The 12,189-nt window shown below is 41.0% G+C and overlaps 1 protein-coding gene across 1 annotated transcript in view; it reads left to right on the top strand.

Moving 5' to 3' along the window:
• The window catches only part of ccar1 (cell division cycle and apoptosis regulator 1), a 29,005-nt gene extending 27,667 nt beyond the window's left edge, over nucleotides 1-1,338 (top strand). Inside the window, 1 exon segment of the mRNA XM_052151438.1 lies at nucleotides 88-1,338. Within this exon segment, the coding sequence (XP_052007398.1) occupies nucleotides 88-144 (57 nt within the window). The 3' untranslated portion in view covers nucleotides 145-1,338.
• Nucleotides 1,339-12,189: the final 10,851 nt, after the last annotated feature.

The following is a 12,189-nucleotide window of genomic DNA, read 5'->3' as shown; positions in this document are numbered from 1 at the left end:
GAACCTACCGTACACACGACTTTGTCTGTTTCATCACTCATCTCCTATAATCTGTTTACTAAATTGTCTTCTCTCTAATTGATGCAGGTCGATTCCTCAGAAGATAGTGACCATAAAACACAAGCTAATGGCTCTGATGAGTGAACACTTTAGCTCATCCACATCTTTGTCCCCCTCATATATGTAAATAAGCTCAACTCAATTCTGAAGCTAATTTTATTTTGATAATTTTTTTTCCTTGTACAAAGTTTTAATGACAGCGGAGCTAACCAAACTCATAATTATATATGTACACTTTCTTTGACAAGTTCATTTGTTCAGAATAATTGCTTTCAATAAACACGTAACAAGCTCATGTTGAATAATTAGTTCAAATGATGTCAAATTGTAATTCGATTAATGTTAATTCAATTAAGTTTTTTTTTTTTTGCCTTTGTTAGTAATTTTAACATGTTTTCTTTATCAGCATATTTCCTTGTTGAAATAATACATGACTTGTGCCAGTATGTGTGAGTTATTAGCAGAGTTGATTTAGCAATAAAATTGTTATTTATGTTTAAATTGAGTTTAGATAAATCAGTTAGGATTTTATTAGGAATTACAAGGACCTGCTTTCTGATCCCTTTCATCAATACAGTGACAAACAGTGATCGGTAGTTTTATTCAATATCTTTCATTTGTTTTGCTGACTTGTATCCCACACCATCTCTATGCATGCTAAATAAGTGCATGCATATCAGCTCGGTTCCTGAATATTCCTCTTGCAATTTTTTGGTTCATTTGATCCCTTAATGCTTTGTTCTGTGACCCTTGTGTAATCCTACCAGGGTAGCTTTGTGTGAATGTGGCCATGTTCTTATTCATTGCAAACAAAACCAGAGCCCTGTTATTGATACACAAGTTTGATCTGGCTGAAGTCAGATCCATTATGAGTCTTGCGTACTTCATAGAATATTTCTGAATGTTTGTAGTGTTTCAGAATAGTGTGAATCGAAAACTGTGAGTTTTCCTGTAATTGTTTTGAAGGCGGTGAATTCTTTTGTTTTGATTTATTTCTATTAAAAGCCCACTAAAGATGAGACTGATTACAGTGAGTGCTTTCTGCTTGGTGGAAATGAGCCAAACTTAATAGAAATGAGCCCAAAGCATCCAAGTGCATATTATTTTTCTGTTCTGGTTGTACTCCATGGTTGTCCTGGTTAAAAAAAAAAAGTGGTTCATTTTAACATTTTACCAAAAAAAAATGTTTGTATCCATATCATATGATCTGTGTGAGAAGGCTTTTTGGTAACTTTGCAATGCAGTTTTCCTTCAGTAGATTGCAATATTACAGGCTAAGTGAACAATCTAAGGTTTCCTGTGCCAGTTTTTTTAATGTAAACAAACTTTTCTATGGATGTAAATTACAAGTGCACAAATTTTTCACAAAAAAAAACCTTTACACTTTTAAATGGTGATTTAAAATGATGTACTAACATGAGATCCAGTCATATCAGTTTCACTGTAAGGCTGGTTGTCCCCTCATGGTGGCCCTGATGTTGAGATTGCATAACCAGCACTGTATTTCAGTTTGTCCAAGGGATGAAATGAGAATTCTGTCATCATTTACACACCCTCATGTTGTTCCAACCACATATTTCTTTCTTCAGGGGAACACAGAAGGAAATGATTTAATGAATGTCCCATTGTCTCATGACCAAACATCATGTTGAAAGAACCAATAAGGTTGCAACATTACGTCATGACATTTGGTCATGTGATGTGCAAAACCCAACGAGGTTTCTGATGAAGCCGCCATATTTGATTTCAGCACTGTTAATACACTTTGTTTATATAGTAACTGTCCTGCTGAATTGAAAGGCAGCAGATTGGAAAATATACATCCACAAGAAGCTTTCAATAGGCCTCCAAAAATTGGGCACATCTACAAGATGAAATATAGGCAATTGCTATTTTGCTTCCTAAACATTTTATTTTATCTGGCTATACTTTTGGATGGCAGTCCATTAAGAAAGGTGCTTTTGGGGGTCAGATGGAAACTGGGCCATGCCAACCAGTCAAACCTTGACCACTTAAAGAAGAAACAGAGCGAGCAAAACATTAACATGTAGTTACTTTGTGCACCTTTAAACCCAGTCCAAGACTAAATGTTTGTTTTCATTTTAGAGAATGCCCTCTGACATTGTGAATTACTTCAAAGGAGGAAGCTGGTTTACTATCAGCCTGGCCTGTTTACCAACTTTAATTACAAAACTTTAATCTTGAGTAGTTCACCCAGAAATGTAATTTCTGTCAACATTTATTCACCCTAATATCGTTCCAAACTAATATGACTTTCCTTTCATAGAACACAAAAGTTGCATTTTTTATTTAATTTTATAATGCAAGTGAATGAGGTATGGAGCTGTCAAGCTCCAAAATGAAAATCATCATAAAAGTGGTCCCAACCACTTGTGCACTATTTCTGATGTCTTCTTAAAAAGGAATATAATGCCTTAAAGTCATTTCAACTTGTCAAAAAATCGGTGAGGCACTTTCAATGGACATGAATGGGTCCAGATTTTGGAGGATTTAAAGAGAGAAATGTGAATCTTATAATTTTATAAAAGCATTTACATAACAACTTGCATTATTTTAGCTTTAAAGTTGTCTAAATCGTCTCTTTTACAGCCATTGATGGTATGTTACGTCATCACGGAAACAAAGTTGTAACATTGGGTACAACTTTACACAGAAAAGTTTAGTAAGCGATATTATCACACTAAAACAATGTTAACACGCATATTGTTTATGTCTTGTGGATGTACTTTTGAAACAGATTATTTTAGTATTTATGGATTGGCTCCTTTCATTTCCATTAGTAGTGTCTTACTGGATCCCAGACTTTTGTTTGTTTGGTTTTTTTTAAAAAAAGGAGGGAAATGTAGATAATTTTATGTGGTCATCAACATTATGCCACAAATGCTGTCAACTGAGCTTAACTTGTATTGAACCCGGAACATAGCTTTGTGTAAGGAACAGACCAAAGTCATATGAGTTTGGAATGACGTAGGGCTGCGTTAATAGTAACGCATTTACATTTTTGTGTAAATCAATCCTTTAAATGTCACATTTCATTCCTATCTATGATTACCTTCATTTAAAATACCACTAGAGCATTACCACCAATCACAGGTAACAAATTAGCTCCAGTTTCTCATCTGGTCTATGTATTGCACATCAACATTGAAAAGACACTAGTTTATTATGGCACAATGTCACTCTGCAGTCCAGCTGCAGCTGAAGCAAGGGTGTTGTGAAATCAGAGCCGGTGCAGGTAGACCCACTCCTTCCCTGAGACAGAGGGCCTTTGTGCCCCCACCTTCACTCTACAGTTTGGGTAACACACACACCAGAGTGCCATGGGACAATCCACTTCTCTTTGCTTCAGAGGGCTGGGTAACACTCTCACAGTAGAAGCATGGAACAATCTGCTTATTTGAATTCAAGCTTGTGCTTTTTTCCTTGTCTTTTCTGGGTGGGGAGTTTGGTTGCATCTGTTATATAGCAGCATTAATGGGAAGATTAGGTTACAACTCTCCCTTGATCTCTAAACAGGGAGGGGTTCACACTACTACACTAAAAAATGGCATGTGAACTGGGACACATTTGGACAACGCTACAGATATACATCAGCAGGGTTGACAATCATCCCCGTATTTGCTGAGACAGGCTGTATTTTGGCGAATATGGTGATGCCCAGTGTGTGACACATATTATCCCATATTTTTGCAGTGAAATGCTTGAGGGGGACCCCGTCCCATATCGAGGCACTCAAATTGCGTGAGCATCCAATATTCACATGGCAAAACATTTGCAACCCTATAGAACAGCCGTACTCACAACAACTGCGATTTTACTGCAGGGAGCAACTTTCTTACCTGTACGGCCCTACAAAAACTAGCCATTTAATGTGCATATTTATGCAATCACAGAAGGTGTTGATAGTTCAATGTGTTACCATTTATCCTTTTGTTTCTGGATGGCTCCTCTTGTCTGCCATTCCTGGGTGAAATATAGAGGCTAATGTTTCTCCTTTGTCTCCAGATAGACCCATTATCCCCTCATCTCTGTCTCGTTTCTCAGTGTCTGCGCAGGCATTCTCCTTTCCCTCCCCGTTTCACACTTTTTCTTTGTTTCACGAGACCCCACGCCACGTCCAAACCCCTGTGCTGTTGCTCCTCACACTACCATGACTGCTCAAAAAGTCTCACTGTCTTCAACAAGTCACTTGAGTTAAGGTGTAATTATCATGACAATGACATGCTCTCTGGAGAATCTTCGTGATAGCTTTTCATAAAATGTCAAGCTTCTCTGTTTTCATTTGCCTGACTTCATGGAAATGTAATTGACTTGACAAGCATGTCACTGGGATTGTGGCCCCTCAGAAATTCCAAATGAGAAGTGTTTGTTGATGTTTATTTGAGCAAAATAACAGAGCAAGAATGCTGTTGTACTGAATATCAGCATGGGTGTGATTATATGTAATTCCAGTGAGTGTGATATTGTTTTAATACAGCAGTTCTAAAACAAGAAGTTAATATCTAGTGACTTGCTTTTTAGACACAATAGGGATAGTTATTGTGTCTTTTTTTAAGTGTCAAGAATGCTCTGGGTTCAATACAGATTGAGCTCAATCAACAGCATTTGTGGCATAATGATGATTACCAAAAAACAATTCAAAATCCAAAAAGACATGGTTATAGTTGTTGGTTTCCTCCTTACATGAAGCTTGGAATTGAGGTTTCATCAGACTATAGAATCTTCCTTACAATCTGAGAGTCTTTAGATGCTTTTTTTGCATGTCTTGCACTGAGGACAGCCTTCCGTCTGGCCACTCTGGGTTCTTGGTCACCTCTATTATCAAGGTCCTACACCTCCAATTGCTCAGTTTTGTGCAGACAGCCCTAGGAAGAGTCCTGGTTGTTACAAACTAAATTCCATTTAAGAATTATGGAGACCATTGTGCTCTTGGGAACCTTCAATGCAGCCAAAAAAATTGGTAGCCTTCCCAAGATCTGTGCCTCGACACAATCCTGTCTCTGAGCTCTGCAGGCAGTTCTTTTGACCGTATGCCTTGGTTTTTGCTCTGATATGCATTTTCAGCTGTGAGACCTTATATAGACAGGTGTGTGCCTTTCCAAATGATGTCCAGTCAATTGAATTTGCCACAGGTGGACTCTAGACAAAGTGTAGAAACATCTCAAAGATGATCCAGAGAAATGGGATGCACCTGCTCTAAATTTTAAGTGTCTTAGCAAAGGGTCTGAATACTTAAGTCAATGTGATATTTAATTTTTTTCTTAATTTTTAATAAATTTGCAAAATTTAAAAAATAATCTGGTTTTGCTTTGTCATTATGGGGTATGGAGTGTAGATTGATGTGAAAAAAAATAATATAAAGCATTTTAGCATAAGGCTGCAACATAACAAAATGTGAAGGGCCTGAATATATTATGAATGCACTGTGCATACAATACAATGTTCTTGTTGTTCTGCTAAGATTCATTGCTGCTACTGAGGTTGAGGTTGAGGTATGGGTAGGTTAAGGAGTAGGGGTTAGGGTTTTGGGGTATGGTTTAGGGGTAACGTTATCAGTGTAGATACTGATGTGATTAAATGCAGGTACTTTAAATGTAAGTACAATGCAACAACACGTATGTACATAATAGTACAATGTATCAAATGCTTAAGTACATATTAAAGACACCCAATATAAAGTGGAACCATTAGCTCTCATGAAAGTGATGAGCATTAAGGAACAGTGAGTCTGTTGTTAAAGCTGTATGTCATAACTCAGCAAGGCATGCATTTATTGAAATGTTTAAGGTAGGTTTCAGTCATAACAAACCCATAGACCATGGTCCCCAGTGCGGCTGACCGACCCGAACTGTAACACCATTGAATTAGAGTAGACAGATACACACTAATACATTTTCGCTTGAAAACACATTGATTTTGCTATGTTTATGCCTCACATCCACACTGGAATGACGTTTTTCTCCACCGAAATGGGCCATTTAAAAAATGCTCTCCTTTACTGTATACTTTGGAAAACAATGACGTAGGAACTGAAAACAGAGCTCTCAAAGGAAAACAGATTACAGTGTGTATGTGGCCTTCGACGACCAGATCTGTTGTATAAATTCCATTATGTATCAATTTTCTTTGACCTTTCCCTCTTACTTCACATTGCTCTGAATTCTCTGTAATTGTGTTTACTTTAAACTAAAAAATTGATTCAAAATATCTAGCACCATCCTGCGTAATGGTTCTATCTCCTTTGCCAATGTGACGTAGTATACTAGTTTCCTTCACTTGATCTTTGCCAGCAGCTTCTACATAACTGAAGTCAAACAAACATGAAAATCCCTCTATGGTGCTTACCTGATACTTTCTATGATACATGAGAGAAAGCATTCATCTTAACCACTGCCATTCTTATCAGCTGCCAAGCCCCAGCAGTGTAAAGAGCACTTATGTGCAGTTCTTAGTCTGCTTGACAACACCAGGAAGAAGCAAAGTGGAGCAGTTGTTGAGGAAATTATCTGTGTTCCTAGCTCTAAGGCAGTGGAATACTGGGTTACAGTGTGAGAAACCTGTGCGGTTGCTTTTGATTGGCTCTTTGGCATCTCCTAGTTGAAACGCAACACCCCTGTGTTGTCTAAATAGCTTGTGCCAGACGCTGACATGGGCACAGAGCTACCTTATATGCTCCACACCATACTTTCTCCAAATTAACTACATAGATTAGATTAATTCATTTTATAAGTTTAACCACATTTTGCAATCATTGCCATGATCTGATGCCTTAAGTGTGGTAAGGTGATATCCCTTAATGATACAGTAAATTACAAACAGCATATGCTTTGGGGGAAACCACTGGCCAAGTGTTATTTACAGTAACTCTTCCAGCATGTTTCAGTCTGTGCACCAAGCAACAATGGAAAAAAACACAGGACAACACAACTGCTTTCTGGCTAGTTTCTGAGAGTTATTGACAATTTCATAGTCGAAATACCTTGAAGGAATCAATCTTCGTACAGAGCCCTAAATACCAGTTTAAAACAGCTTGAATGTCCATATGTTGGTTTATTATACAATAGTTGGTTAGTGCATTTATGCTGGTTTGGTGCTGGTCTAACTAGTGGACCAGCATAGCCATGTTGTTCAACAACAACAAAAAGCTGATAAAATGTTGCCTGAAGGAGGCTTGTTGGTTATTCTAATTAAGAAGCCTGGTAGTGATAAAACAGGACCCCATCCTTGGAACCAGGATCCAAAACATAACATGAAACAGTTACCAGAAATGCTAGTCTTTAGGATAAGAATACGGTCTAGATATTTGACCATTAGTCAAACATCCTGTCTTTGTCCCTTGGCTAACAACATAAAATATGTCTGGAACTCTCTCATGCTGTTTAGAAAGTCGTCTGCCCTGTTTAGTGTAGTACTACTCTGCACTGACCCACATCTCTCTCTCTCATTGATTTGAAAAGCACTAAAACAGAAGAGGAAGTCCAAGGGAGGCTTTTCCTGTATGGAGCAGGGTCACTTGAATCAGCAGGAAGAGTGAAGTAACCTCCACTAAACGCAACGTTTGATGTTGCTATTTTACAAGGCATTTGGATGGTTGATGGTGCTTTCCCTCAGGCAGTAATTTTTTATTCTTCATTAAAGCAAATGGAAATTAACTAGTTATGAGGTGACAGATGAAACGGCACAGACATCTGACATTTCATGTCACTGACATAAACTAGACCCTTTCTAACTTATGACACTGTAAGTAAAACAAAATGTGTCCACTACATTGTGTAAAGTAAACCAAGGTAATTATTGTTTTGCATATTTAAAATTTCATTTAAGTTTTAGTTTAAGTAATGTTTTTTATAGTTGTTGTTTAGCATTTATGTTATGGACATATTTGTATTTTGTTTTATATATATGTTAGTTACAGTTTTAAGTTCAGTGTAAACCCTTAAATTGTCATTACTGGAAATATCAAGTTGTCTTAAGTATTACTTAAAATGTCAGGTTTAGTGCTCCTAACTACATTTTTAGTTCATTGAACTTATTTATCTTTAAAATCCGTAGACTTAAAATATTAAGTGTTAATAAAATACAGAAATTGATGCTACGTTGGATATCATAATGCTTTGCGTCTAATTATTTAATTATGTTTCCTTGGTCAAAGGGACATTATGGGGGCATATAAATAGTTGTAATTAAGAATTTAAAGAGGTTTTAGCTCTTTTGTAGTATTATTTATGTTGTTATGTTGCAAATAGTTGTTTTCTGTGATGTCACAATTACGGGATCAGTGCTTTGATCAAGTTGGACCCTGCAGTTAAAGTGCAGGCATACTGTATATGTATTTCTTTGGAGAATTAATTTAATTCAATGACTGACCTAGAATCAGTTATGATTTTTAGTTAAGTTTAGGTTTTGTTTGATCAAAAATTTAATCAATTCAATTCAAATGATTAACAACAGAAGAAACAACAATATTTATATAGCAAATCTGAGTTAAGTCTACTTGCAGTTAACTTAACATAAACAGTTAAGATCATTCTATATGAACACCAATTTAATTGAACTTAATTATATAAACTTTGGAGATGACATTATTAAATGTAATTGAGGGAAGGAGTTTACTCAATCAAATGATTTCAGTGTTTATAAATAAAGTCAAGTCAAATTTGTCAAGAAAAAGCATGGCCTGACAGCTTAAAAAATAGTTTTAAAAGCACTAGGAGGAGTAACAACTGGAAATTTTGGTCTTGGTTTATGGATTCTGGAAAACCCATAAGCCAAGTCTGTAGAATAAGAGTAAGCCAACATAATTAGTCGAGCTTTGTCTCCTCACTGGCAGCTCACCGTCATATCAAGTGCTCAATAACAATGAAGGAATATACATAGTCTATTTGTGGTGGGAAAGAATAGTCTTATTTCAGTTTCACCATTACTTAAATCAGTAGTTTTAGTCTAAGATTTAGTATGACCTACATTAATAACCCTGGTGTAAAACAGACATCATCAAACACACCTGCAGTTGTCATCCTTGTGTGTTGTCTTCTTGCGGTACACCCTGCAATTAGTCTAGCAATTGGATTCAAACTGCAGCCATCTACTCTTCTCTCAGTCTACTGTGAACATCACGTTCGACCCCTCCCAACCCCCCCAATGTGAAGAATTTTGTGTAGCATCAGACTACTGTCTGCACACATTCCTTAGTTAGCTGAAAATACATAGATCTGTGATGTCTTGTTTAACTAGATTATTTGTAACTCTCTAACACCTACTTCATCCACGCTATAATGTAAATAGGCCAGAAAATCACAACACAATTGGGTAACACTTTAAAATAATGGTCTGTCATTAATAGGTAATTATGCAGAAATGAATACAGGATTGATGAGTAGTACCACATTAACACTTTAGTTACTACTATGAACTAATATGGAAACATGATTAACCAATTAGTAAATAATAGTAAACTGATGACTGATGTAGTTCTTTGATTTTCCTCATTGTGAACTAGCAACTAACTATGGCTAATTTAACATAACTACTAATGAATTACTAATCAAAACATAAACATGTGTCTAAAATGTGAATGATTATGTTTTTACTGTGAACAAGATCATGCATGGGTTCTTTGTTGGAATTAATTTATGAATGTAACAGGTTGCTATACATCAAGGCTACGATGTCTGGTAGAGTATCATAGTCAAGGATTAACCTCATAATCAGGATTGATGGGGAACAAATTTAATAATGTAATAATTAACCATGTAAAAAACACATCAGTAGACCAATAATATTAATGTCCCCCTCAATGTCTATGGTGGTTACTGTTACGTTCTTGTGTTGTCTGCCCTGTGTTCTCTGTTTCACTAATCACGATTATGTCACGGTCTCGTGTCGTTCGCACCGTGTTTTGTGTCGTCCGCACCGTGTTTCGTGTCGTCCGCACCGTGTTTTCTGTTTCACCCAGCAATGATCCCGTTCCATGTCACGTTTTCCCTGTTGTCCGCCCTGAGTCTCACTGTCCGTGTGTAAACTTCACTTCCTGTCTTTCCCGGCGCTGTCACAGCTTTATTGTCCGCACCTGTTCGTCATTTTGTTATCACCGTGTCTGTCCATTTAAACCCTGCTGTTTTCTCCTTCCCCTGTCGATCGTTGACGTTTCTTGTTCGTCTTCACGGTTCACGTCTATTCCTATGACCTCTTGCTGTTCTCTCTGTTCCCCTAGTTCATTCAAGGATTCCCCAGCCCTTCGTGGATGTTCGCTGTTCGCTGTTTTTCCCACCTACTGTGTGTTATTTTGTGTTTGAGTTTATTCCCATCGTGAACTTTTCATTTGTTCCTGTGTTTTGTTTATTAGTTGATGTTTTTTCAATAAAAGAGATCCGCATCACCCGTCTGCCTTCTCCTGACTTCACACAAATCGTTACAGAACAATCGACCACCAATGGATCCAGCGGTCCAGCAGGCTGAGGCAAGAAGGCCGACCTATAGAGGACCACGTCCGCGATTTCATTGAACTGGCGAGTGTCGCGGACTTCCCTGAATCCTCCCTTGTGGCCTTCTTCAGGGGTAATCTGGACGGTTCGCTTAAGGAGCAGTTACCACCGGCGACGCGCGGTTGGACTCTCCAGGAATTTGTGGAGGAGACCTTGCTGGTCTGCGGCTCACCATTCACTGTGGGTGTGACTGAGGAGGACCCAACCTCTCCTCCCACTGTGGTGACTCCCCAGTCGTCCGTGGCGCCTCCTATCATGCCTGCCCCACCTGCCAGCGAGCCAACCCCCATGCCTGTCGTTCCCCATGAGCCTGCATGGTCCACTTCGTCTGCCCGGAGGAGGAAGAGAAGACAGGCTTCCGCCTCCCGGCCCACGCCTGCCCCGGTCTGCGAGCCTGAGCCCACGCCTGCCCCGGTCTGCGAGCCAGAGCCCACGCCTGCCCCGGTCTGCGAGCCTGAGCCCTCGTCAGCCACGGTCAGCGAACCTGAGCCCTCGTCCGCCACGGTCAAAGAGCCTGAGCCCTTGTCATCCACGGTCAACCAGCCAGAGCCATTAGCCCCCGGTGTCAGTGAGCCAGCGCCTGTAGCCTCGACCGTCCCTGAGCCTGAGCCTGCGCCTGTAGCCTCGACCGTCCTTGAGCCAGCGCCTGTAGCCTCGACCGTCCCTGAGCCTGCGCCTGTAGCCTCGACCGTCCAAGAGCCAGCGCCAGTAGCCATGACCGTCCAAGAGCCAGCACCAGTAGCCATGACCGTCCAAGAGCCTTCCAGGGCTCCGCCTCTCGAGCCTCCTAGGGCTCCGCCTCTCAAGTCTCTCCAGTCTTCCAGGGCTCCTCCTCCCGAGCCTTCCAGGGCTCCGCCTCCCAAGTCTCCCGAGCCTTCCAGGGCTCCGCCTCTTGAGCCTCCTAGGGCTCCGCCTCTCAAGTCTTCCAGGGCTCCTCCTTCCGAGCCTCTTAGGGCTCTGCCTCTCCAGTCTCTCGAGTCTTCCAGGGCGCCTCCTCCCGAGCCTTCCAGGGCTCCGCCTCTCGAGCCTCCCAGGGCCCTGCCTCTCGAGCCTTCCAGGGCTCCGCCTCTCGAGCCTTCCAGGGCTCCGCCTCTCGAGCCTCTCGTGCCACCCAGGGCTCCGCCACTCAAGTCTCTCGAGCCACCCAGGGCTCCACCCCCCAAGCCCCCTACGGCTCTGCCCCCAGAGCATTCTACGGCTCCGTCTCCTGAGCCTCCTACAGCTCTTCTCCCAGAGACTCCCGAGCCTCCTACGGCTCCGCCTCCCGAGCCTCCTATGGCTCTGCTCCCAGAGACTGCAGAGCCTTCTAGGGCTCCGCCTCTAGAGCATCCTACGGTCTCCTGTACCGGCCCCTGCCCAGAGGTCAGCTCCCAGGCCACCCAAACCAGCTCCTGCCCCATGGCCCGCTCCCAGACCTCCTAATCTGGTGCTCGCCTCGTGGCCAGCTCCCGAGCCCCCCAGGCCTATCCCCACATTGTGGCCGCCTTCCAGGCCTCCTGAACCTGCCCCTGCCCGGTTGACGCCCCCCAGGCCACCGGACCCGGTCCCCTTCGCAAACCCCCATAGACTGCTTGCCTGCCCTCTCGGCCTCCCTGGTCTGCCTGTCTACCCTCTCGGCCTCCCT

Source organism: Xyrauchen texanus, chromosome 20 (assembly GCF_025860055.1).
Source record: "Xyrauchen texanus isolate HMW12.3.18 chromosome 20, RBS_HiC_50CHRs, whole genome shotgun sequence".
NCBI classification, from domain to species: domain Eukaryota; kingdom Metazoa; phylum Chordata; class Actinopteri; order Cypriniformes; family Catostomidae; genus Xyrauchen; species Xyrauchen texanus.
This window is presented reverse-complemented; position numbering and strand designations above follow the sequence as displayed.